General features: G+C 40.5%; 2 protein-coding genes across 9 annotated transcripts in view; one reads left to right on the top strand and one right to left on the bottom strand.

Moving 5' to 3' along the window:
- Positions 1-2,566: 2,566 nt before the first annotated feature.
- On the bottom strand, positions 2,567-3,586 carry LOC133234715 (proline-rich protein 2-like). Its single transcript, XM_061395606.1, has one exon. It carries the CDS (start codon positions 3,584-3,586, stop codon positions 2,567-2,569), a length of 1,020 nt encoding a protein of 339 aa, XP_061251590.1.
- The window catches only part of MEF2A (myocyte enhancer factor 2A), a 179,129-nt gene continuing 155,655 nt past the window's right edge, over positions 2,624-26,097 (top strand). For 6 of the 8 annotated variants that reach the window (XM_061394250.1, XM_061394242.1, XM_061394251.1 and 3 more), the window contains exon 1: positions 2,624-2,711. The gene's annotated coding sequence lies outside the window, so the exon portion shown is untranslated. Of the gene's footprint in view, positions 2,712-3,216; positions 3,306-26,097 lie in introns of those variants that run through there. The other 2 variants (XM_061394246.1, XM_061394243.1) reach the window with 2 other exon arrangements.

Below are 26,097 nucleotides of genomic sequence, written 5' to 3'. Positions count from 1 at the left end.
GTGTTTTAAGGTGTACCTCCCCCATGGCCTGCCAGCCTCTTTAAAGGAAGGGCTGCTCCTTCTCACCTATCACACTGCCTAGTACAATGTGGAGTCCCTTCAGTTGAGACACAATTGGACACCTAAGTGCTTTTAGGAGGACAGAAAAAGTTGGAGGACTAAGAGATGCTGCTCTTTCGAAGTTCCTTTGAAGCCACAGGCACATGGTGTCTATGCCCAGCTGAGTGCAGCAAATTGTTGGAGACACTGGACTTCAGACATGCTTCTGAGACCATAAAGGCTGTGATAATCTCCTAAGATTGGTTACTTTAGTTACAAATAAGTGATTATGGTTTGCTAATGGATTTTACAATAGCTGTGCTCTAGAATTCTTAAACTTTTCCCCCTCCTTCCTTCAATTTTTAGACCAGGGCTTTGATTTGCAAGTGGTGAGGGGGCAGTTGGGGAAAGAGGTGCTCTTATGCAACACAAACACTCTTCATTTCTGCTTTGGCTAGACTCAAAGCCAAGTTCTCTATCTGACTTTCTGGAATGACCAATAGCACTAAATGGGTAGGAGGTAGGCAGTCTGAACTGAGTCTTCTGTACCTCCAAGACGGTCAGCTTCTGCCAAGGGTGGTAGATGGGAAGGAACAATGAGAGTATGAAAAACTCTTTCAGAAAAATTTGTTCTCATTGTCCCTTTTCTCCTTCCAGGATGAAGAGTAGGTGAATGAGGGAAGCCATTGCTCGTGGGCCCTCCAACGCACCTTTTTCTGAAGGAAAACTGTTCAACTCTTCTGTTTTCTTGGAGCAGAGAAGCCAAATCCAGCTGGCTCTGCAGCTTCTGGCAGGTTAAAAAGTGTGCATTTCCACATGGTTTGCAGGGTCACACCAAATTCTAGCTTTTTTTTTTTTTTTTAAACCTTCCTGCTGCTGATTCCTCTGAACACATCGTGGGGCTCTAAGCAGAACTCCAGGTTTATCTGCCAGTGTCTGGTGTTTGTATGTCACTTTTGTGTTGGGTTCTCCCCAGTAGGTTGCCTTGTCCTTGAGGGAGGAAGCCTGCTAGTCTCCAGCTTCCTTTGAAACTTCAGTTCCTCTACCCATAGCCTCTGCGAATCTGCTCACTCACCCCAACCACTTTGTTTTTCAAGTGCCTTGGGAATGAATTTTTCATCTTTAAACGAATATAATTATTTGGCTCTGTGTCCATTGCATAGGTGCAGATAGGCAGCGTGACTGTAGAAACGCCAGGCGAGCAGCCTTCACGATGCAGACCACAACGGCTCACTTCCTAATGACCTCCCTCGACAAAAACTAACAGCTCCCCAAACACATCTCCTTCGCACCTCTCTCAGAAAAGGCAATACGCAGGGTGGTCAGGAGTTCAAGTGCCCAGTGCCCTCCTCTTCAGCTGTAACCTCAGAAGGTCACTTCAGCACTCGAGCTTCCTTTTCCTCCTATGTAAAATGGGAACAGAAACTGAATCTACTTCATAGGGATGTTGTAAGGATGACGAGCTATCAAATGCAAACTATTGACACAGTTCAAGGCTCAAGGTATACCAGCTGCGCCTACTAGCAACTATTACTAGTAGTAAAGACTAGTAGGTTGAGTCTCTCTTGGGACGCAGGGAGCCTGGCTGACCACCCCGAAAGGCGTCGCCCACCTTCCACGCAGCTTCAAGTCCCGCGGTCTGGGGGGGCCGGGGTCCGACCTGCCTCGGAGTGCCAGGGGCCTGGGTTCCACCGCGCTCGCTCAGGGCGGGTGGCCTGGGGGCAGCCCCGGCAAGGACACAGGTGCGGTCCCGGCCGCACCGAGGCCGTGGGCGCGGCGAACGGAGGTCGGGGGTCGCCGAGTGCGCCCCGCGGGGTGGCGGCTCCAGAAGCCCGGCGGGCGAGGTCCGGTCCCTCCCGAGCGACGCCGCCTGGCACCGGACTCGCGGCCACGCCGGGCGCGCGCCCCGACGCCGGCCCCGCCCCCGGGAGCCCCGCCCCCTGGCGCCCCGGGCTGTCCGGCGCGAGCGGCCGCGCTAGGCGACCCGCCACGCGCCTAGTCACTGGAGCCGCTCCCGGCCGGGCCTCGGCGGCTGCTCTGGGAGGCCGCCGCGGGGGAGGCGGGGGCTGCGGGGCGCGACGCCGCCGGGCCGCCCCGCCCTGGGAGGCGCCCGAGCCCTCATCAAGTGACCAATATCCCTTCCAGGAGAACACGGTCCTTCTGAGGGAAGCGGGCTCCGGCGCGCAGCCCCGGCGCCAAACCGCCGTCATCTCCTTCCTGTGCTGGGTGATTCGTCTCCTCACCCACCCGAAAAAACATAGTCCGCCCCGCGCGCCTTTGTGGGGCAGTGCTCGTCCTCACACGGTGTGGTTCTCCCGGCCCGTAACCTTTGTCTTTCCCACTCCAAGTGCTCTGGGCCCCACCAAGAAGATAACTCAGCCCTGAGAGGGAACCTGAAGGGAGACGCTAGAGAGGGAGCAAGGGGAAAGCAGGGAGAGGCGAGCCTGGCGGAGGAACACAGAGGGCTGTGGGGGCAGTGCGCACGCGCGCCGACGGAACGAGTTCCGGTCTGGCCGGGGCCTGTCTCCTAAAAATAGCCCCGGTGTGGGGATCCGTGCGCGGATGTCCCGGCGAGTCCGGGGCTGAAGGAGGCGGCTCCGGGCGGCGCGGAGCGCGGGTGGCGGGCCCTGGCTGCGGCGTGTACGCGCCCGCCCGCATTCGCCGGAGACCGGGTGAGGGCCGCGGGCGACAGGGCTCGGTCGGTGGGGTCGGTGGGGCCCGAGGGGCTGCGTCTTGGCGAGAGGACTGGGTGAGGGCTGGGGGGCGCCGGGGCGGGGGGCGGCGCCGCTCGGGAGGGGCGGCCGCGGGGCCCCCGGGACGGCGGCGCGGCGCCGCGTCCCGCTGGCAGAGGCCGGGGCGGAGGCGCGCTGCGGCGGGCCGGGTGGGGTGCGGGGAGGCGGCAGCAGTGGTCGCGTCGGGGTCGGCGCCTCCTGTGGAGGTGGGGGCGGGGTGCCCCGAGGGCGGGCCCGCGGGCTGAGGGGCGTCGCGGGCCGGCTGAGGGAGGCGCGGCGGCGCGGGCTGGGCGCTCGGAGTCTCCCGGGGCGCACGTCGCGTCTGGGGCTGGGGGGCGGTGGCGGACGTCGCCTCCTTGAAAGTTGAGGGAGTTCCCTGGGGGTCCGGAGGCTCTCTGTGAGGAAACGCCCGAGGGCCCTTTTCTTAATCTTGCCGTGCGAGGCAGGGGTCTTCCCGAAGCGACTGACCCCTGCTGCAGGGGGCGTTTTGCGCTCTTGTTGGAAGAAGTTCCCTCACTTCTGTTTTGGAAGAAGGTTGGTCTAACGGAGCGGAACTCTCTGTGTGTGTTGGGGTGTGTGTGTGTGTGTTTGTCACTGGCCGGTTCGGTACTTGGGGCCAGAAGGTGGCCTGGGCTGGGGGCACCTGCGGGTGCGGACTCCCGACGGTGCAGGGAGACGTCGCGGGGGACAAGGGTCAGCATAGGGAACCGCTCGCTGCCCCCCGGACGTCCATCCAAAGTAGATCCCGGCTCGCAGGGAAGGTTTTCTGTGATGGAAACTTTGTCCTTCAGTTCGATTGTCTGTCTTTGATCCATGAGGATCCCTTAGTAGGTGAGATAGTGTAAACAAGTTTGGAAATGTGAGCGTTTCTGAATCAGAAAAAACAAGTTGTTGTGTTCTTTCCCCCCCGCCCCCCTAAAGTGTCACTGTAAAAATGTCCTCAGACCTGATGACTGATTCCTGAGATAAGTAGCGCGCATCCTGTCAGGATCCGATAGGGATCCATGTGTGGATTGAAGAGTCATAGCACAGTATTAACCTGCATTTTAGTTTACAGTGAGATTGTGATTCTAATAAGTGTGCTTTTAAAAAGGCCTGCTGTGGTGTGTTAAGAGTTACGTGTATTTTTAAGAAAAATATTGTCCGAAAATTGTCAAGTTTTAGTGCAGTATGTTTTCCATGTGTATTTTTTTTTTAGTAAGTGGAGAGAAGGTTCTCTAAAGCTGTAATTAGGTGTACATTACACAAGAGCACTTTTCCTTTAAGAATCCAGCTGTGTTGTTTTGGCAACTGCCAAGTACTCCAGTTGTCAGTTTTAAAATCTGTGTTACCTTGGCAGTACTTGTACAGTCTGTGGCAAAGGTAAACAAAATAGCTTAAAGATTTTTTTCCTGCAAACACAGAAATGGCATTTATTTTAGTATGAATTTAAGAAATGATAAAATAACTTGTTTATTATGACTTTTGTATGTGCATTTTTTGGTTTGGTTTATTTTTGAAGTTACAAATCTTTACTCATGTCTTTTCTTGTGAATGGCAGCTTTTGTTTTAGGAAAAAAGTCAAAAGTGTCTTCACTAAAGTGGATGACAAATTTAGTTAGACTTTATATCAAACAATGAACACATGTTATGTGTCTAGTTCTGTATGATGATGCACTAACTGATTCTGAAATCATTTTTAATTCTCAGTGAGCAGTGTAGTAAAGTGTAAAAAGTTGTGGTAATGGTGTTGCAGTGAAAATACCGAAGAATTAAAACTAGTGATTTAAGTACTTTGTAGACACAGTCTTTAATAAATCTGTTGAAAGAGTGCTTCCAATGAAAGTTTATTTACTAAAGCCATTGTGAGGTGGTAGTGATCTCTCTAAACACAATTATTTCATTTAATTCACCCTATTGTTATATATATATAACTATGGTTTTATTCATCTTGGAGAAAAGATGATAAAATTATGTTTAACTCCTTAAATTACTTCCCATTAAGTTTTTTTTTTCCTCCCCACTAATTGTTTAGAGTAATGAGTGATTGAGTGGTGGAGGGTGTTCAGTAGAAGGAAAGTAGCTTTTTGGGGTTTAGAGGTAATAATTGTAATATCACTGTTAAATTAAAGCTTGAGAATGATCTATATTGTTAAGAGTTTTTAATGCTTCCTTAATGGGAGTACTTGTGACAAAGACCTTTGCTTTGGTAAATGGAACTGGAAATAATCTTTTCAAGATGAGTTATTTTGAATGGTAAGGCTTTATTTTTCAGGGCAGTTGCATTATTGCTTTGCATTTTACTTTTAGGATGCAGTGCAGTTTAACTTTATTAATATTCAAGCAGCAGTGTCATTGCTCATTGGTTATCAGGAGAGAAATATTGAAGTGTATTCTGAGAGTAGTTAAGTAATTATGAAAATATTTATTAGAATATGATTTTGAAATATTTCAATAAAGAGTTTTTTTAGTAGATGTGTTTTCTGATCTAGGAGAGAGAAACCATAAATTTGTTACTGGGAAATAGCATGCTTATCAGTCAGGTTTTGGAAAGCCATCTTTTTTCCTCTCCTTTTGCTGCTTTTATAAAGTCTAGCAAGAGGGATTTGTTGTAACATACAATGATGTTGGTCCTCGATTTTCTGTGGGCATTTTAAATTTTATATATTCTGTCTTGTAATCAGACCGTGCGTGTATCTTTTTGCTTTGAAAGTTATACACTTGGAAGATATTAATATTACAAAGTCTAGCTGAAATTTTTCTTTTATTAGTGATGGAGCAATGAAAAATAATGTTTTGTGGATTGAACATGTTTAGCATTGCCTTTTTTTCTAGATTAGAAAGAAAATTTCAGAATATTCTTACTAAAGTGAGGAGTGGTCTTTCAATGTGTAGTAATAAGACAACTATAAATATGGAAAATAAAGTCTATATTCTAGTTGGATAACTTTCTGCAAAAAACACTTTAACACATTGTGCTGATTTGCAAGTAAAGGAAGGCTGCTTGACTTTGTTGTCAGATCTTGGTTCTGATCCCAGCTCTACCACTGACAAAGATATGAGACATCTTCTGTAAAATGGGAAGGAATTATACCACCTGCCCCATAGAATTGTTAAATGAATAGGTCCTAGGGGTTGCTTGAGGCTTAATGTACAAAATGTGTACAAAATGTATATTGCCTCATCTCCCTTCATCCCTTCCTTCCTATGAAGATTGTATAGGTGATCTGCCTCTTACATGTACCTTTGTGTTTGTTACCAAAAGGGAGTTCATATAATGCATGAATACAGGAGAATGCTCATATATTTGTTTGGGATAAAATATCCCAACATCTTAAATTCATTGTCATAATTATACATTAAATGTTTAGTTGGCTTATCTGCAATCATTGTTGGATTCTAACTTCCATGATCTCTCTGCATATTAAAAAAATCAAAGTCAAATGTGAGTAAATTTCCTAACTTTCAATGAAACATATCTCTTAGTGATATCTGTGAGAGTCATCTTTAAAATATGGTATTTAAAATTTGAAATTATAAAAAATATTTTTATAACATACCTGGTTTAGTCACTAAGTCACATCTGACTCTTGCATCCTATGGGCTATATGTAGCCCGCCAGGCTCCTCTGTCCGTGGGATTTTCCAGGCAAGAATACTGGAGTGGGTTGCCATTTGCTTCTCCAGGGGATCTTTCCTACCCAGGGATTGAACCTGGGTCTCCTGCCTTGCAGGAAGATTCATTACTGACTGAGCCACTAGGGAAGCCTGGTGTATATATATGTAAAAAATAGCTTTTCTCTAGTGGGGTAATTATAATTTTTTATTCTTCATTTTATTTGTTTGGTGGAACTAAATTATTTTTGTATGCTTTATCTGTGTACTCTATGATAAATGGATGACTCCAGTTTATTATAATTGAGAGTATAAGCCCATTTGTTGATAAGTCTCATGCATGGCACAGGATATGTGTTAACACATAATTAATAAATACTACATTATATAGATGTTTGCCATTTGCTGATTTTAATAATTACTATTGGAATTGATACTTACTGAACTTAGTATTTTATTTAACATTGAATCATCTTGTTAATCACTCGAAATCATAAAAAAAATTAGCCGGTTTATGAGGTGGACTCTCAGATATTTGAACAATGGTGTAGGACAGCAGATAATTTACTACTTCATCAGTTTAATGATTGATGATGCTGAAAGCTAGAGGAATTGTTAACAAGGGTGCAAAAACATACTAGCTGATCTGATTTCTAATAACTATCAACCAAGGCACATCTTTTTATGGTTGTCTTGAGTCAGTACTAATTTTATTTTTCTCCTTATACAAATACAGAAACTTTAATTTATGAACTTAAATTCAGCAATCAATAAAGTTACATTGTTACATGTTTTGAGAAATGTTTTGGTAGTGGGTGGTAAATTTATACTGCATGAGCTGGACCTTTTTCAGCAGCTCATTTTTGTTGCCAGCAGCATCGTTGTGGAGGTTGACTTGGATTACTTTGAGGTATGATTTGTCACCCTTGGAACAAAAGGATACTCTTCATGTAACCTAGTAAGATAACTAATAACTGTTGGCTTATTAAAACAAGGTCTTTTGCATTGACTAATACTGTATTTACTTGTCTTATTTTTTATCCCCACCCCTACCAATTTATCTTTTACATAAAGACTAGAATTGTATTTCTTTTTTTTTTTTTTAGAATTATATTTCTAAAATTCAGATCTAAATGTTATACTTCTTTTAAGAAAAACTTCAAAGACATATAAAATCAGTAAAGAGGTAGTAATGTAAGAGATAAGAGGTTGATCTCTAAAATCTGACTGCCTAAGTTTTAGAATACCCACTCTAGCACTTTTTGTTCTTTGGCAAGTTCTCAATCTTCTTGAAGCTCAGTGTATAAAACAGTGATTATAATATTATCTACTTTGCAGAGTTGTTGAGAGGATTGAATGAGATGTATATTATCAAGCTTTTAGCACAGTGCTTGGAACCTAAAAATGTAGTTTTTTTTTTTTTTTTCTTACTGTTACTATCATTACTACTACTGCTGTTGCCATTATTAATCATGGTTCACTTCATAATATATTCTATCCTATCTTTTCAGGCTCATTGTCAGCAACAACCCTTCAGTTTCTATGACCCAGTTAAGGCCAGCTGTTTGCTCTTCCCTGAAAAGGCTATTATTTTCATGCTGATGTCTCCCACTTTTACTTTTCTGGCCCAGAATTTTCCTGATTTTGATACCCACTTGGAAATCTAGTTGGGATTTCAAACATAATGTTAGCTACATGACTAAAATGTAGCTATTTATTCCTCTCTCCCAAGCTTATTCCTCCCTCTTATGTTCATACCCTGATGTCTCTGCTGGCCTTCCCCGTCTTAGTAAGTGGCAGTACTCAAGCCAGAAACCTAAGATAACATTTTGGATTCCTTTCTTTTCTCTCAGATCCAGTCCATCCACACATTCTGTTGTACCTTCAGAGTTTATCTTGTGCTAATCCACTGCTCTTAGCCTTCATTGTGAAGTGAAAGTCACTCAGTTGTGTCCGACTCTTTGCAACCCCATGGACTATGCAGTCTGTGGAATTCTCCAGGCCAGAATACTGGAGTACATAGGTGTTCCCTTCTCCAGGGGGTCTTCCCAACCCAGGAGTTGAACCCAGGTCTCCCACATTGCAGGTGAATTCTTTACCAGCTGAGCCACCAGGGAAGCCCTTCATTGCTGCCTCTTTATTTCACGGCATCATGATCTCTTACATGAATTACTGCAGTAGCCTCCTAACTGGACGTCTTGTTTCTTTTCCTGTTCCTCATAAGTTCTTTATTCACACTGCAACCCTAGGGACCATTTTAAGAGCCTCAATCTTGTCATTTTTCCTTAAACTTCCCATTCTGATCTTTCTTATTCTCATCGTCTTTTCCTTCATTGGAGGCCAGCCACTTGCACCTCTCAGAGTTTTTTAAACTCTTTACTTCCATTTTAGGGTCTTGTGCACTTTTTGTACCACCTGCTTGAGATGCTTTTCATAAGGCTGACCTGGCCAAACTCTTTGGAACTTGGCCCAAATCTCACTTCTTCACTCAGACCATCCTGTTTAATGTTGCAGTCCAGTAGTTACTCTCTCCCACATTTTGTTTATTTCCGTTAAGAATACTTAGTATATTTGTAGGTATCTTCTTTGGTTATTGCGTAAGTATGGTGTTTATCTCTGTTATCTGAATGTCGTATTTCTGTAGCTTGTTCATGTTTTTGCCAGGGATTGGAATGCTCCGTTGTTCATATACCTACTGAAATATTTATCCTTTAAGTTATACCCCAAATGTTAATTTGATACTGATTTTAATCTTTTTAGACAAATTTTACCTCCCTTTTTCTCAATGCAAACAATATTTGTAGAGTAAAATGCGTTATTGAACATTTCAGTTCAGTTCAGTTGCTCAGTCATGTCCAACTCTGCGCCCCACGGACTGCAGCATGCCAGGCCTCCCTGTCCATCGCCACTCCTGGAGTTTACTCAAACTCATATTCATTGAGTCGGTGATACCATCCAACCATCTCATCCTCTGTTGTCCCCTTCTCTTCCTGCCTTCAGTCTTTCCCAGCATCACGGTCTTTTCCAGTGAGTCAGTTCTTCACCTCAGGTGGCCAAAGTATTGGAGTTTCAGCGTCAGTCCTTCCAATGAATATTCAGGACTGATTTCCTTTAGGATGGACTGGTTGGATCTCCTTGCCGTCCAAGGGACTCTCAAGAGTCTTCTCCAACATCACAGTTCAAAAGCATCAATTTTTCGGCGCTCAGCTTTCTTTATAGTCCAACTCTCACATCCATACGTGACTACTGGAAAAACCATAGCCTTGACTAGACAGACTTTTGTTGGCAAAGTAATGTCTCTGGTTTTTAATATGCTGTGTAGGTTCGTCATAACTTTTCTTCCAAGGAGTAAGTGTCTTTTAATTTAATTTCATAGCTGTGGTCACCATCTGCAGTGATTTTGGAGCTCAGAAAAATAAAGTCTGTCACTGTTTCCCCATCTATTTGCCATGAAATGATGGGACCAGATACCATGATCTTAGTTTTCTGAATGTTGAGTTTTAAGCCAACTTTTTCACTCTCCTCTTTCACTTTCATTGAACATTTAAAGTATTGTAGTTGACGTCACTCTCTTCTGCTAGGCTGAGTTCCTATGTCAGAGATACTGCCTTGGTCTTTTAGTATGTTCAGTACACACCTGTCTGTCTTGCCACATAGTGAATGCTCAGTAAATGTTGAATTGAGTGAAAGTTGTCTGAACAACTAAGATGACCAACCCAAACCAAGTTTTCCAAATGAGACTTTAAAAATGGTAAAAGTGCTTTCCAGATTATAAAATACTGGTTTGTGCATTTTTTGTACATATTGACATGCATTCTGGGTTAAGGTTAGAATCCCAGATTGTTGAGCATTTCCTGAGATTCCATCTTGTGAGAGTTTTTGTTCCCAGCATTAGGAACTTAACCACTGTTTGTAATGGTGAAGATCATTCTACATTCTAAACATCTGACTTACAAATGAGATTTTGAAATGTAACTTATTTGCATGTTGGGGACTACTTTGTCAAAATGTTTATTTTGGTGATGAAAACTTTTAATAGTGTTAAGGTGACGTGGATCATGAAGAAAAGGGAGAAAAGAATCTGGGAGTCAAAAGATTTTATTTTTCAGAAATGACTCAGTTTACCCAAAGTAATGTTTTGGTGTTGGCAGAAGGTTGTTGTTGTTTTAATGTTTTGTTTTGGGAAAACTTTAAATGTAAGTTATAAGACTAATACAGTGAGCTCATATACTTGTCACCTAGATTCATCAGTTGTTAATATTTAGTATATTTGCCTATGGTTCTCTGTATTTGCAGAGTGATTTCAAAGTCTGGAAACTGGAATTATTTTATCTATAATTTGAAGCTCCTTCATTACATCTTATAGAGGATACCAAAGATTCAAGTGTATTCAGTTAAAGTCAGAGGCGTATCTTTTGAGGCAGAACATCACAGATGCATACAAGGGATAGAAATGCTGCATTAATGTACATTGCTGACAAGGAAGCCTCATATTAAACATCCAGCATACCATGTATTACGATGCAATAGCAGAAATCCACTCTCTAGATCTTCTTTTTCCTATTCTACCCTCCTTTTCCTGTCATAATTATTGTTATTGTTGAGCCATTTGAGAGTAGGTCTCATACATCGTGATCCTTTACCCCTAAATGCTTCAGCAATATTGCCTAAGAACAAAGAGATGTTCTTACATAACCACAGTATGATGGATTCAAGAAATTTAATATTGATACAGTAGTTTATTATACAGTTCATGTTGGAGTCTCTTCAGTAGTGCCAGTAAGATTCTTTAATAGTTTTTTTTTTCAACTCCTTTTTTATTTTATTTTAGTTGTCATATATCCTTTAACCTGAGACAGTCCTTGAACCTTTTCCCCCATGAAATCGTTAGTTTTGAGGAGTACAGTCTTTTGTTTTGTAGGATGTCCATTACTTTGGGTTTGTTGTGTTGCTTCTTCATTGGTAGATTCAGGTTCTGCGATTTTGATAGGAATACCACATAAACTTTGATGCGTCTTTACTTCAGTGCTTCACTATCAGGAGGCAATATCATGTCTGTCTGATCCCTTGTTGTTGATGTTTACTTGTATCACTGGTTAAGGTTTGCCTACCAATTTTTTCTCCATATAAAAGTTTTCATTTTCCTCCTTGTTATTATTGAATAATCTTTGGGGAGCCGCTTTGAGGCTGTGTTTTTGTTTTCCCTAAAATGTTCACATAATGGTTTTAACATTCATTAGTGATTTTTGCCTGAATCAGTTATTGTACAGTGGTTCCAAAGTGGCGTTTTTTTACTGTTTCTTCTACATTTGTTACTTGGCCTTCTAGTAAGTTGTAAATTAGAGCTTTTCCTTCTCATTTGTTTGTTTAATATCAATATAAATTCAGAGATTCTTTTTTTTTTTAATTAAGTAGATTATTCTCTCATTACTTGTCAGTATTCACTTTGATGTTCCAAATTAACTCAGATTTGGTCAGTGGGAGCTCCTTCAAGTTAACTCTTTGATTGTTTTGACACATTCCTATCATTTTTGGAGCACTTCATTCCTTTTGAGACAAAAGATATTCCAGGTTCATTGTCTGCTTTTTCTGCTGCTGTCCTAGAATCAGCCATTTCTTCAAGGAATCCTGGTTTCTTTCATTGGGTCAGAGTATTTAGAAATCAAGAACTGGACAGCAGGTAAGCTTGTTGACACTGGAATATCATTGTTTTGAGCCCTTTCAGCTGACCAAGTTAAGAAATTTTGAGTTTATGCAGATTGCTCAGGCAGTAGATTGTGATTTTTCTTTATATTCCTGAAACACCTTGCAACAGAATCACTTCTTTTGAAACTGTTAACCATTTAAGGGACTAATTTGTCCTGTAATTTTTCTGTTTAATTTTGTAACGGTTGGGTCTCATTTTCCAAAACTTATTTTAAACTTTGTGGAAATAGGAATTCTGTTTTGTATTTTTGTTTGTTCAGTGAATATATTTCACAGTGCCTTGAGCATGATTGGTACCCATGTGTTGTTTATATTATAAATATAATAATGACTCAGTATTATTTTTATTAGTGTTATACCATAGTCAAATAATCTTGTGTTTTGTTAAAAGTTTTATGGAAACTTTTAAGTGAATTGATGATTCATTTGTTTTGTTTTTAATAATTCTGCTAACCTTGAAGTAAAAAGTTTTTCAGCTTTAAAATTTTAAAAACCTTATTCCTGAGACTAAAGTATGTAATTAAAGAACATCAAAGTGACTAATCCTGGCATTGCTGTTTTGTAGTGTTCTTTAGCCTTTTCTGGGCTTCACTTGAATCATAAAATGAGATGATATCTAGATCCTTTTTAACTCTAGGTTATATGCTTTATATCTAATTAACATTGACTTGTTTATGAAAGTAGAATTAAGTGCTGCAAAGTATAGTGGAAAGAATATTGTGTTCCTGAGTCAGAGGTCATTGGGTTCTAATTCTTTGTAAGCATTGTGTTACTTTGGTAATTTATTTCATAGTTTGGTTTTCATTATCTTATTCAGTCCACAGGGCTACGTGATGGAATAAGAATGAACACTTTGCTGTGTGCTTGATGTGTGGAGTGCTGCAGGAGCACATGGAAGGCACAGTTTACCCAGTTTCAGGGAGATCCAACCAGTCCATCCTAAAGGAAGTCAGCCCTGAATATTCACTGGAAGGACTGATGCTGAAGCTGAAGCGCCAGTACTTTGGCCACCTGATGCAAAGAGCTGACTCATTTGAAAAGACCCCGATGCTGGGAAAGATTGAGGGCAGGAGGAAAAGGGGACGACAGAGGATAAGATGGCTGGATGGCATCATAGACTGGATGGATATGAGTTTGAGCAAGCTCCAGGAGTTGGTGATGGCCAGGGAGGCCTGGGATGCTGCAGTCCATGGTGTCACAAAGCATTAGACATGACTGAGCAACTAAACTGAGGAAAATTTATCCCAGTGACTTCTTCAACTTAGGTTGAAGTCTAAAGGGTGAATAGGACTTAGCTTTGTGAAGAGAATGGGTAGAGTTTACCAGACCTGTAATAAAGACAAGAAATACGCTTAGGGAGCTTGGAGAAACTCAAAAGAGTACCTATGGATGAATCAAGCAGTGCCAGAGAGATGACACTGGAGAGATAAGTAGGGACCAGATTTGAAGAGCCCTTTAAGCTATGTTAAGGAATTTGTGGGGCTTTCCTGGTAGCTCAGATGGTAAAGAGTCTGCCTACAATGCGGGAGACCTATGTTCGATCACTGGGTCGGAAAGATCCCCTGGAGAGGGAAATGGCAACCCACTCCAGTATTCTTGCCTGGAAAATCCCATGGACTGAGGAGCCTGGTAGTCTACAGTCCATGGGGTCGCAAAGAATCGGACACGACTAAGCGAATTTGTATTGTATTTTAGGGAAAATCTTAGCATCTTAAGCCTGGCAGGAAATTAAAAGGTAATATTGATTGCTCTGTGTCAGCTTCTTTGGAGAGAGTTAAAGTTGGTAGGTAAGGAGAGTAATTGAGGATATTACAAAAAACTAGTTAAAAGGGCTAAGGTGGCCTGGACTATGGTAGTGGAATGAGGATTGAATAAATAGTTGGATTTGAGAAGATACATAGTAGGGGCTTGTGGAAGGTGAAAGAGTAAGAGTTTAGGGTGATGATTAGTTTTATGGCTTGGGCAGTTGACAGAATGAATGAGTTTACTGAAATAGGAAGCACAAGGGAGGATTAGGCTCTGGAGGAAGATGATGAATTTACTTGTGATAGAGTGCTTAGGTGGATTAAGAGGGTATAGTCAGAGAGTGGGATGAATAATTTAGAAGTGGAACAGTTCCTGTTAATGACAGTGTCTAAGGAGTTGGCCATGGAATGGGTATTTGAAGAGAAGTGGAAATGAAGATATGTAATGGGCAGGGAAAGAGGAGGAATTGTCTATTTAAAAAAGCCTAAGTATGTGCCCTAAGGCAGAGTAACTCTGTTTTGATTATCTCAAGATTCTCAGTGTTTGCCCTTGGAAAATAAAAGTGAAATCTTTCGGATACTATGTTCTCAATTGTTGATGTTTATCAGTTATTGTGTCCAACTCTTTTTGACCCCATGGATTGCAGCACGCCAGGCTTTTCTGTCCTTCACCATCTCCCTGAGTTTGCTCAAACTCATGTCCATTGCGGAGACGGCAATGGCACCCCACTCCAGTCTCTTGCCTGGAAAATCCCATGGACAGAGGAGCCTGGTAGGCTGCAGTCCATGGGGTCGTGAAGAGTCGGACACGACTGAGCGACTTCACTTTCAATGCATTGGAGAAGGAAAGGCAACCCACTCCAGTGTTCTTGCCTGGAGAATCCCAGGGAAGGCGTAGCCTGGTGGGCTGCCATCAGTGGGGTTGCAGAGTTGGACATTACAGAAGCGATTTAGCAGCAGCAGCAGCAGCATGTCCATTGAGTCAGTGATGCCATCCAGCCATCTCATCTTCTGTCTCCCTCTTCTTCTCCTGCCCTCAGTCTTTCCTAGCATCGGGGTCTTTCCCAGTGAGTCGACTCTTTGCATCAGGTGGCCAAAGTATTGGAGCTTTCAGCTTCCTCATCAGTCCTTCCAATGAATATTCAGGGTTGATTTCTTTTAGAATTGACTGGTTTGGTCTCCTTGGTGTCCAAGGGACTCTCAAGAGCCTTCTCCAGCATCAGTTCTTTGGCACACAGCCTTCTTTATGGTTCAGCTCTCACATCCGTACATGGCTACTGCAAAGACCATAGCTTTGACTATATGAACTTCTGTTGGCAAAGTGATGTCTCTGCTTTTTAGTACACTGTCTAGGTTTGTCATAGCTTTTCTTCCAAGGAGCAAGCGTCTTTTAATTTTGTGGTTGCAGTTAAGATTTTCTTAAGTTAAACAATCAAAAAAAGAAAAAAGCCCACAACAAATAAACATATCTTTCTTAACAAAGCAGGAGGCTGTTTAATTGCTCCAGGCTCATCTTGTATTTTATCTTTCCCAGTCCTGGAATCACCTTCTTTTCTGAAGAGCCTTGGCTCCTTTTATTGGAGGATGGCATTTAGAAACCAAGATCTGGATAGCTAGGTGTGCTAATTGCCCCTGAGGTATCATTATTTCTATGCCTTCTCAGCAGAGCTAAGAAATATATGTATACTAACCCATACATTCACATCTACAGTTGGTTCCACTAAAATGTAGCATGTGTGTTCCTAAAAATCACTGTGCTGTGCAGAGTTGTGTAGTAAAGATCATGGGGTTTTTGACATCAATGGATCTAGGAGAACGTACTCAAAAAGGCTTCCCCTCTGGCTCAGTGGTAAAGAATCTGCCTGCAGTGCAGGAGGTGTGGGTTCAATCCCTGGTTTGTGAAGGTCCCTTGAAGGAGGAAATGGCAACCCGCTCTAGTATTCTTGCCTGGAAAATCCCGTGGACAGAGGAGCCTGGCAGGCTACAGTCCTTGGGATTGCAAAGAGTCAGACATACTAAAGCAACTGAAGACACACACACAAGAACCTAATAAACCTATTTAATAGCAGCCATGGTTTTAACTGTGGTTAAATACAGTTTTAATTGTATTAAATGGTTTAGGTAATCATAAAGAGTAAATATGCCTTTTTAGTATGGGAAAGACATGAAGTTTGCTAATGTAGATGAATTTTGGAAGGGTTGTGGCTTGTGAATTATTATGAAGTCGTAGATAGTTACCTGAAATCAGATGAAACATTAGATGTGGATGGATGTGGCTTGTAACAGATGCTGTTATATTATGGACTGTGGTAGATAATTTTCATTTGAGTCAATTCTCCCTTGGGTACCTTGCAAATTTATTCTTCATTTCTGTAATTTGTTTTCTAATTTTTTTAATTCAGTTACTTTTAACTTTCTTGTTTTTGTTTTTAGTTTTTCAGTTGCTGTCTGAGTCAAAGTGGTTTTCATATCCTCAAATGCTTGTTTGAATATATTAACCCAATTATTAATATAATAATAGTTCTTAATTACTAGGGATACTATATTAATAGAAAATATTTAATTCTGTTTGGAATACTGACTTAAAGATTTTTTTTCTGCTTTGAGGTTGTTTTTGGTAGGGTTTTTCCCTCACATGATATGTCAAATTCTGTTCCCTGATTTTCTGGATTGCACTTTTCTTTTGTTCATTTTTATGGTAGTGGGTTTTTTTATGGTATTCCTAGTTTAATGGTGCCCTCTTCTGTCAGTATAGAATAGTCCTGTTACTTCAGTAGTTTTTATTTGTCTGTTTTAATGGTTGAAGAGATGGATTATGAGACTTACAATTCTATGATTCTTTTTGGTCTAGCAAGGCCTTAAAATTTCCCCTTTTTCTTTTTCGAAGGAACCATCCAGTTGCCAAAGGACACACTTCCTTTTTTTCTGTCTTCTCCTAGGGCATTGTGCTTCAAGGTTGTACCACTTTACATGGTGGATCGCACTTTGAATGATACCTATTCGTTTAAATCACCAGAAGTGTGAACTTCCTTGCCTATATTTCTGTGGTCTGATCTGCCCATTTCTCCAGTATTTTCCCAGATTTAGAGTGGGTTTAATATTTTTGGTGATCTTTGCAAGTGACCCTAAGGCCTGTTTGCTGGCACCAAGCCTTGTGGTTTTGTGGGAGTGGAGTGACAGTCTTAGAGGTCAAGCATTGAAATTTGGTAGTTTTTCTGTTTCTAATCATGGTTGTTTTGTTGTTGTTTTTGGTCTTCAGGCTGGGCTGAAAGCTTGGCTTTGAGTAGAATTTCCTTTTCCTCATTTTTTTCACATGGTTTGTGTTGTGCTTAGTCGCTCAGTTGTGTCCAACTCTTTGCCACCCCGTGGTCTGCAGCCCACTAGGCTCCTCTGTCCATGGGTATTCTCCAGGCAAGAATACTGGAGTGGGTTGCCATGCCTTCCTCTAGGGGATCTTCCCAACCCAGGGATTGAACCCAGTCTCCCACATTGCAGGTGAATTCTTTACCATCTGAGCCACCAGAGAATAGGGGGAATATTTTTAGTTACTTAGATAATGCTTCCACCAGCATCCTCACTAAAGTGGCTACTTTTGGGGGAGGGAGAGCAGGAATCTATTACCTACGCTATTGGTGCTACCAAGCTCTTAGTTATGAAAAGAAATGAGTAAATCAACTTCCATTGCTGAGCTGGAGACTTTAGGAAGTAAAGACTTGTAGGAAAACTAAGCTAGTTTAAATATTCTTACTTCATTCTGCTGGCATACAAATGCAGGTTCTAGGTTATTACAGGAGTCTTAAGTACTTTTTTCTGTCAAGTTATTAATTCAAAGATTTATTTCTATAATGTATATTAGAAACACCTTGGTTTTATTATAATATGAATGAGTTATAGGCCTATATTCAACCTAAGACTTAGTACTTCTTTATTCTAATGACAGTATAATATAATACCTTTTTGAAAAAGATAATTTCTAAACTTGGAAATTGATCTGATAGATGTTGACTTCTTTGAAAGTTAAACTACTTGTATCTCTTCTCATTGTTTTTCTACTCCTTTTCAGCCTTCTCAGTTTTATGATTTGAACTGTTGTTCTTTGATTACAATAAACTGTAGGTATTGTGTTATTTCTTAGTTGTACACTTTTATTGTGTTTAATAGGTTAGCACTATGTTTATTGTAGCTAAAGTTAATTGGTTCTCTATCTTATATACTTTATATGTCTGTCTTTTTAACATGAGAAGTTTAACCTGAAGTTGGAAGTTATTTATGTTTGGTTTCTAGAATTTAGTTGCTTAAAATATTTATTACATTTAAACATTTCTTTCCATAGAATTAACAAGTTTTTGATCAGTGTTTTATGCTGTTGGAGGGAAATTGACATGTTCTACTAGTCATCATGCATTTATTTTTAAAAATCTAGGCCAGAATTAAAAGGTGTGTTGACCTTAAAATCAGAAATCTTTCATAATATAAATCAAAACCTTTTATTATTAATGATGTGTTTTTGGAATTTTCTTCCGGCCTTTTTCATGGTGTTTAAAGACAGTACTTATGCCCAGCTGTCTGTCTTTTGTACCTCATATATGAGCTTTCATTTCTTTTTTCATAGCTTCCATAAGTCATAAATAATGACTTTACAGGCATTTTATACAGTTTATTTTCCTTGCCCTATGCCTTTTCTTCCTGGTAAATATGGTAGCCCGGAAGCAGTGTCCGTGGCTCTGTTCCCTTGAGGCTTCCTTTTGTATTTTTTTCATTTTCCATTGTCACTACTTTAACTATTGTTTCTGTATCGTTGATGCAGAAACATAAGCACGTATAAGATATAGCTCTTTGCTTCTAGTTGGTGATTGTGTAGAAAGGGTACAACCCCATTTATTACTGTGCTACATTAATTACCATGTGATGTGTAAATCGTAGACACAGTGTATAGATTAGGGAGTTCAGGGAAGGAAGAGTTTAGAAGTGACCAGGGGATGCTTCATGAGAGAATTGATGTTTGAACTGGATGTCAAGCTTTATTGTCAGAAATGTAGAAAATATATTCCACAAAAGATATTCCATATGTATTGAACCCAGTTTGGCTCAGAAGTTCAGTTCAGTTGCTCATTCCTGTCCAACTCTTTGTGAGCCCGTGGACTGCAGCACACCAGGCTTCCCTGTCCATCACCAACTCCTGGAGCTTGCTCACTACTCCTGTCTATCATGTCAGTGATGCCATCCAACCATCTCATCCTCTGTCATCTCCTTCTCCTCCTGCCCTCAATCTTTCCCAGCATCAGGGTCTTATGCAGTGAGTCAGTTCTTCATATCAGGTGGCCAAAGTAGTGGAGTTTCAGCTTCAGCATCAGCCCTTCCAGTGAATATTCAGCACTGATTTCCTTTAGGATTGACTGGTTGGATCTCCTTGCAGTCCAAGGGACTCTCAAGAGTCTTCTCCAACACCACAGTTCAAAAGCATCAATTCTTTGGTGCTCAGCCTTCTTTGTAGTCCAGCTCTCACATCTATACCTGACTACTGGAAAAACCATAGCTTTGACTAGATGGACCTTTGTTGGCAAAATGGTGTCTCTGCTTTTTAATATGCTGTCTAGGTTGGCCATAACTTTTTTTCCAGGGAGCAAGGGTCTTTAATTTCATGGCTGCACTCACCATCTGCAGTGATTTTGGAGCCCCCCAAAATAAAGTCTGTTGCTGTTTCTAGTGTTTCCCCATTTTTTGCCATGAAGTGATGGGACCGGATACCAAGAACTTTGTTTTTTGAATGTTGTTTTAAGCCAAACTTTTCATTCTGTTCTTTCACTTTCATCAAGAGGCTCTTTAGTTCTTTCTTTGCTTTCTGCCATAAGGGTGCTGTCATCATATCTGAGGTTATTGATATTTCTCCCGGCAATCTTGATTCCAGCTTGTCCTTCCATCCAGCCCAGCTTTTCTCATGATGTACTCTGCATATAAGTCAAATAAGCAAGGTGACAATATACAGCCTTGACGTACTCCTTTCCAAATTTAGGACCAGTCTGTTGTTCCATGTTTGGTTCTAACTGTTGCTTCTTGACCTACATATAGATTTCTCAGGAGGCAGGTCAGGTGGTCTTGGTATTTCCATCTTTTTTTTCACAGTTTGTTGTCATCTACAAGTCAAAGGCTTTGATATAGTCAATAAAACAGAAGTAGGTGTTTTTTTGGAACTCTCTTTTTCGATGATCCAATGGATGTTGGCAATTTGATCTCTTCCTCTGCCTTTTCTAAATCCAACTTGAACATCTAGAAGTTCACAGTTCATGTACTGTTGAAGCCTGGCTTGGAGAATTTTGAGCATTACTTTCCTAGCATGTGAGATGAGTGCAGTTGTGCAGTAGTTTGAACATTCTTTGGCATTGCCTTTCTTTGGGATTGGAATGAAAACTGACCTTTTCCAGTCCTGTGGCCACTGCTGAGTTTTCCAAATTTGCTGATAAATTGAGTGCAGCACTTTCCCAGCATCATCTTTTAAAATTTAAAATAGCTCAACTGGAATTTCATCACCTCCACTAGTTTTGTTCGTAATGATGCTTCCTAAGGTCCACTTCACTTCACATTCCAGGATGCCTGGCTCTAGGTGAGTGATCACACCATTGTGGTTATCCGGGTCATGAAGATCTTTTTTGTATAGTTCTTCTGTGTACTATTCCCTTGTGGCTCAGCTGATGAAGAATCTGCCTGCAATGTGGGAGACCTGGGTTCAGTCCCTGGGTTGGGAGGATCCCCTAGAGAAGGGAAAAGCTACCCACTCCAGTATTCTGGCCTGGAGAATTGTATAGTCTATGGGGTTGCAAAGAGTTGGGCACGACTGAGCGACTTTCGCTTTTGCATTCTGTGTACTCTTGCCACCTCTTCTTAATATCTTCTGCTTCTGTTAGGTGCATACCATTTCTTTCCGTTATTGTGCCCATCTTTGTATGAAATGTTCCCTTGGTATCTCTAATTTTCTTAAAAAGATCTCTAGTCTTTCCCATTCTATTGTTTTCCTCTATTTCTTTGCACTCATCATTGAGGAAGGCTTTCTTATCTCTCCTTGCTATTCTTTGGAATTCTGCATTCAGATGGATATATCTTTTCTTTTCTCCTTTTCCTTTCGCTTCTCTTCTTTTCTCAGCTATTTATAAGGCCTCCTCAGACAACCATTTTGCCTTTTTGCATTTCTTTTTTTGGGGGATGGTCTTGATCACTGCCTCCTCTACAGTGTCACGAACCTCCATCCGTAGGTCTTCAGGCACTCTGTCAGATCTAATCCCTTGAATATATATTTCACTTTCACTTTCATTGTATTTCATTATACACTTTCACTGTACAGTCATAAGGAATTTGATTTATGTCATACCTGAATGGTCTAGTGGTTTTCCCTATTTTCTTCAATTTAAGTCTGAATTTGGCCGTAATGAGTTCGTGATCTGAGCCACAGTCATCTCCCTGTCTTGTTTTTGCTGACTTTATAGAGCTTCTCCATCTTTGGCTGCAAAGAATATAACCAGTCTGATTTCAGTATTGACTGTCTGGTGATGTCCATGTGTAGGGTCGTCTCTTGTGTTGTTGGAAGAGGGTGTTTGATATGACCAGTGCGTTCTTTTGGCAAAACTCAGTTAGCCTTTGCTCTGCTTCATTCTGTACTCCAATCCCAGTTTTGCCTGCTACTCCAGATATCTCTTGACTTCCTACTTTTGCATTCCAGTCCCCTATGATGAAAAGGACATCTTTTTTTGTTGTTACTTCTAGAAGGTCTACAGATCTTCATAGAACTGTTCAACTGCAGCTTCTTCAGCATTACTGGTTGGGGCATAGACTTGGATTACTGTAATATTGAATGGTTTGCCTTGGAAACAGAGATCATTTTGTTTTTTGGCTCAGAAGTAGAAGACAGTAAACAAGGAAGAGAGCATGAGACCAGATTGCAGAGCACCTTGGATGTTGAGCAGGTTCAGCTTGGTTCTTCAGCTAAGTAAGAGCTGTTGAAAAGTCTTTTAAACTTGGAATGGACCAGGGCCTTCTTTAATATTAATATACCTATATAACAAGATAGGGAAGATAATATGTCTAATAAAGCTTGGTTCTTTAAAGAATAATGCTTAACAACACTTTGTTTAAAAAGGACAGTTCTAGCCTCATTCTTTGATTATTTGAGATAAATTCATGGGAATATATGCTTTTCAAGTAGAAGACATGTATAAAGATAGATATTCTTTTCTCCCTCTTCTCTGTATCTCACTTCTTGATTGTCTTTCCATGTCAGGCCAAATGCTGTGTTCTCCATAAAGAACTGATTCCTTCCAATTAGGAGGCTTTTCTTTTGAAATCCTCCATTAAAGTTTGGATCTGTCATTTTGTACCTACCATGTTTGATGTTATAATAAAGGCAGTAAATGTATACACACTGCATTGAAGGTTTTATGCTTGTGTCTTATTCTTGCATTTTCATGTTGATTTTTAGTGAATATATAGTGATCTATTAAATTTCTGTCTTTAAAATGACCCTAGATTTTACCCTAGGATTTGGGCTGAACTGAGGTTTTGGACTGAACTTCCGCTGCTGGTCTGGATCAGTAATTCTGAGCATTTTTTTCTGCTAGGAGATACAGTAGATGAAATTTTGACACATTCACTTCCATGGATCTGCTTAGCAGGGAAGTAAACTGTTACAGTGGTTTATAATTGCCACAGCTCTCCTAGGATATGTTGTCAGTGTTAGAAGTAGTAGATGCTGTACAGTTCTTAGGGCAGTAGCTGTAAATCTTCCTAATTCTGTGCCACTTAGAAAAGTTACACCAGAATGCAAGCAGAGGTAATACTATCGGGATAATCTAAAGGCACCCACCTCTCTATTTTAAGGCTCAAAGCGGCCCTTTAGCAATATCAAATTATTTGCAATGAAAATCCCAAGTTATAGTATTCATCTTTGAGAATAACTTTAGGGTGGTTTGTGTTTTTTCTTTTCCATTAGTGCAGGTATTTTTGTTGTTACTATTAGTTTTAAATAGATCGAATCCTCTTTTGATGTGGATTAGACTGGTAGTCTGGATTTTATGCCTGGATTCCATTTCATTTCTTAAGTTTTAGAGCTTGTCTTCCTAAAAAGACCTCTGAGGCATATTCCCATTCAAACTGTAGGAAATAAAGTGTTCAAATTTTTTCTAGATTCTGGTGAACATCCTTATTAATATGGACATCTGTTTGATGCACTTCGGCAGCTTACCAGACTGTTTAACCAAAGTGATGTATATTTGGCCATTCATCATGTTAAGTGCCTAGTGTGAAATTTGAAAGTGTGTTGATTTTTAAACTTTTTTTGTGGACAAAATATACTTTTTGTTATTGGGGTTCGAGTGGTTGAGGACTGTAAAAAATGATAAATTCCAGTAACTATATGCCTGACAAGCAATACTAGGAGTGTTAGCCCTTAAGGTTGGGTTGAAGCATAGAACAGATGGAGCTTCAGCATTTGAGATGTAACATCCTCCACTTGGTGAAATATAGCAGTATCAGAACATGTAATAAATGTTAATATTAAATATTAATATGAATGCTGTATGGTTGCTGATTATAGATTTGAGGGTGATAAATTATTTGGAGAATAAAATGGGAACTAGTAATTTATGTAAAATGCTTAGTCATTTGTGGCTTAACTTCAGCTATGTATATCATTATGGGGAAGATGTTAGATACCATAATGAAGCAAGATTATAGAAAATAAAATGCAAAGATACTGTATAACAGTGGAAATGAACACATATATCCACACAAAACTCATATACCATTGCTCATAGCAGCATTATTTATAATAGGTAGAAAGTGGAAACAACTCAGATGTCTGTCAACTGATGAATGAATAAATAAAAGGTGGTGGGTTTGAGTACTGATGCATGCTGTAACGAATGGATCTTGAAAACACTGTTAAGTGAAATAAGCTAGTCATGGAAGACCATAATATGGTTCAATTTATATGAAATGTTCAGAATAGGCAATTCTAGAGAGACAAAAAGTTGATGCCTCACTGCAGGGCTTGGGGTGTGGGGTGGGAATAGGGAGTGAAGAGTGACTGCTGAGAGATACAAGTGTCTTTTAAGGGTGATGAAAATGTTCTAGAATTACTGGTGATGGTTGCACATTCTTGTGAATATAAAAAACATTCAGGTGTATATAACTTGAAATGTATGAATTCTATGGCATGTGAATTATATCTTGAAGCTGTTTCCTTTTTTATTTTGATTTTTAAACAGAGGCTGTGTGAAGAGATGTTTTGGAGTAAATGGGTACTTTGGGGGAAGCAGATGGAAGTGGAAGGGCATGGAGAAAGATGGGCATTTCTTGGCATCAGTATACTATCACATTTTAACGCAAATGATGCCTTCTCCATTTGCTGGCTAAGAATGTAACAGATTGTGTTTTAGTGGGCATTGTATAAGAACCCAGCTTTTTAACATTATACTGATGCTGGAATTGTGCATTATTCCACTCGGCAGGATTAGTCTTGCTTTTGTCTTATTTTTGTATTTTTTGTAGTATTAGGTTGAAATGCTTTCCTGTTTTCAAGGTGATGCATAATTGTGTTCTGCCCATCCATCCATTGTACACCCTGCTTTGCTGTTTTTGTTCACACTTGCTCTCATTTGTGTCATCTTTCTTACCTCCTGTATTTGGAAAGTCCCTAGTTTCCTGTGTGCTTGAAATCACTTTCTTCCTTCAGTGCTTGCTTCTGTGAAATTAACAAAAAGGTACTGTTTCTTGTGGCTTAGTATCTTTTTATGTGTTTATAAATCTATCCTTTTAAGGCCTTAGTAGTATTTTTTTTTCAATTCTAGCGTTATATTAAATGATTCCAAATATATTCCAAGACGTCTCATTTGGCTTTTGCTGTGTACAGTGTTTGGGTTTCCCAAGTGGCGCTAGTGGTAAAGAACCCACCTGCTAATGCAGGAGGCATAAGAGAGAAGGTTTCGATCCCTGGGTCGGGAAGGTCACCTGGAGGAGGGTATGGTAACCCACTCCAGTATTTTTTTTTTTACCCCAGGTTTTTTTTTTTTTTTTAATTTATTTATTTTAATTGGAGCATAATTACTTTACAATATTGTGGTGGTTTTTGCCATACATCGACATGAATCACCCACAGGTATACATGTGTCCCCCCATCCTTAACCCCCTTCCCACCTCCCTCCCCACCCTATCCTTCTGGGTTGTCCCAGAGCACCAGCTTTGAGTGCCCCGCTTCATGCATTGAACTTGCACTGGTCATCTGTTTTACATACGGTAATATACATGTTTCAATGCTGTTCTCTCAAATCATCCCACCCTCCCCTTCTCCCACATAGTCCAAACATCTGTTCTTTACACATGTGTCTCTCTTGCTGCCTTGTGTATAGGATCATCATTACCGTCTTTCTGAATTCCATATATATGCATTAATATACTATACTGGTATTTCTCTTTCCTAACTTACTTCACTCTAATAGGCTCTAGTTTTCTCCACCTCATTAGAACTGACTCAAATGTGTTTTTTTTTTATCGCTGATATGTACCACAACTTCCTTATCCATTCATCTGCCAATGGACATCTATCTAGGTTGCTTCCATGTCCTAGCTATTGTAAACAGTGCTGCAGTGAACATTGGGGTACATGTGTCTCTTTCAGTTCTGCTTTCCTTGGAGTGTATGCCCAGCAGTGGGATTGCTGAGTCCTATGGCAATTCTATTTCCAGTTTTTTAAGAAATCTCTACACTTAAAAAGTTTGCATTCCCACCAGCAGTGTAAGAGTGTTCCCTTTTCTCCATACCTTCTCCAGAATTTGTTGTTTGTAGACTTTTTGATGATGGCCATTCTGACTGGTGTGAGCTGGCACCGCACTGTGGTTTTGATTTGCATTTCTCTGATACTGAGTGATGTTGAGCGTCTTTTCATGTGTTTGTTAGCCATCTGTATGTCTTCTTTGGAGAAATGTCTATTTAATTCTTTGGCCCACTTTTTGATTGGGTTGTTAGTTTTTCTGGTATTGAGCTGCATGAGCTGCTTGTATATTTTGGAGATTAATTCTTTGTCAGTTGCTTCATTTGCTATTATTTTCTCCCACTCTGAAGGCTGCCTTTTCACCTTGCTTATAGTTTCTTTGTTGTGCAAAAGCTTAATTAGGTCCTATTTGTTTATTTTTGCTTATATTTCCATTACTCTGGGGAATGGGTCATAGAGGATCTTGCTGTAATTTATGTCTTTTACGTTTGTGTGATTTATGTTTTTGTGGTTTCCTCTGTGTGTAT

Source organism: Bos javanicus, chromosome 21, assembly GCF_032452875.1.
Source record: "Bos javanicus breed banteng chromosome 21, ARS-OSU_banteng_1.0, whole genome shotgun sequence".
Lineage (NCBI taxonomy): Eukaryota > Metazoa > Chordata > Mammalia > Artiodactyla > Bovidae > Bos > Bos javanicus.
Note: the sequence above shows the minus strand (reverse complement) of the source record. Positions and strands in the feature narration are given on the sequence as shown.

Bases quoted from the DNA above. Each gene is read 5' to 3' on its own strand.
- LOC133234715 (XM_061395606.1), bottom strand. From the start codon at position 3,586: ATGGATCAAAGACAGACAATCGAACTGAAGGACAAAGTTTCCATCACA.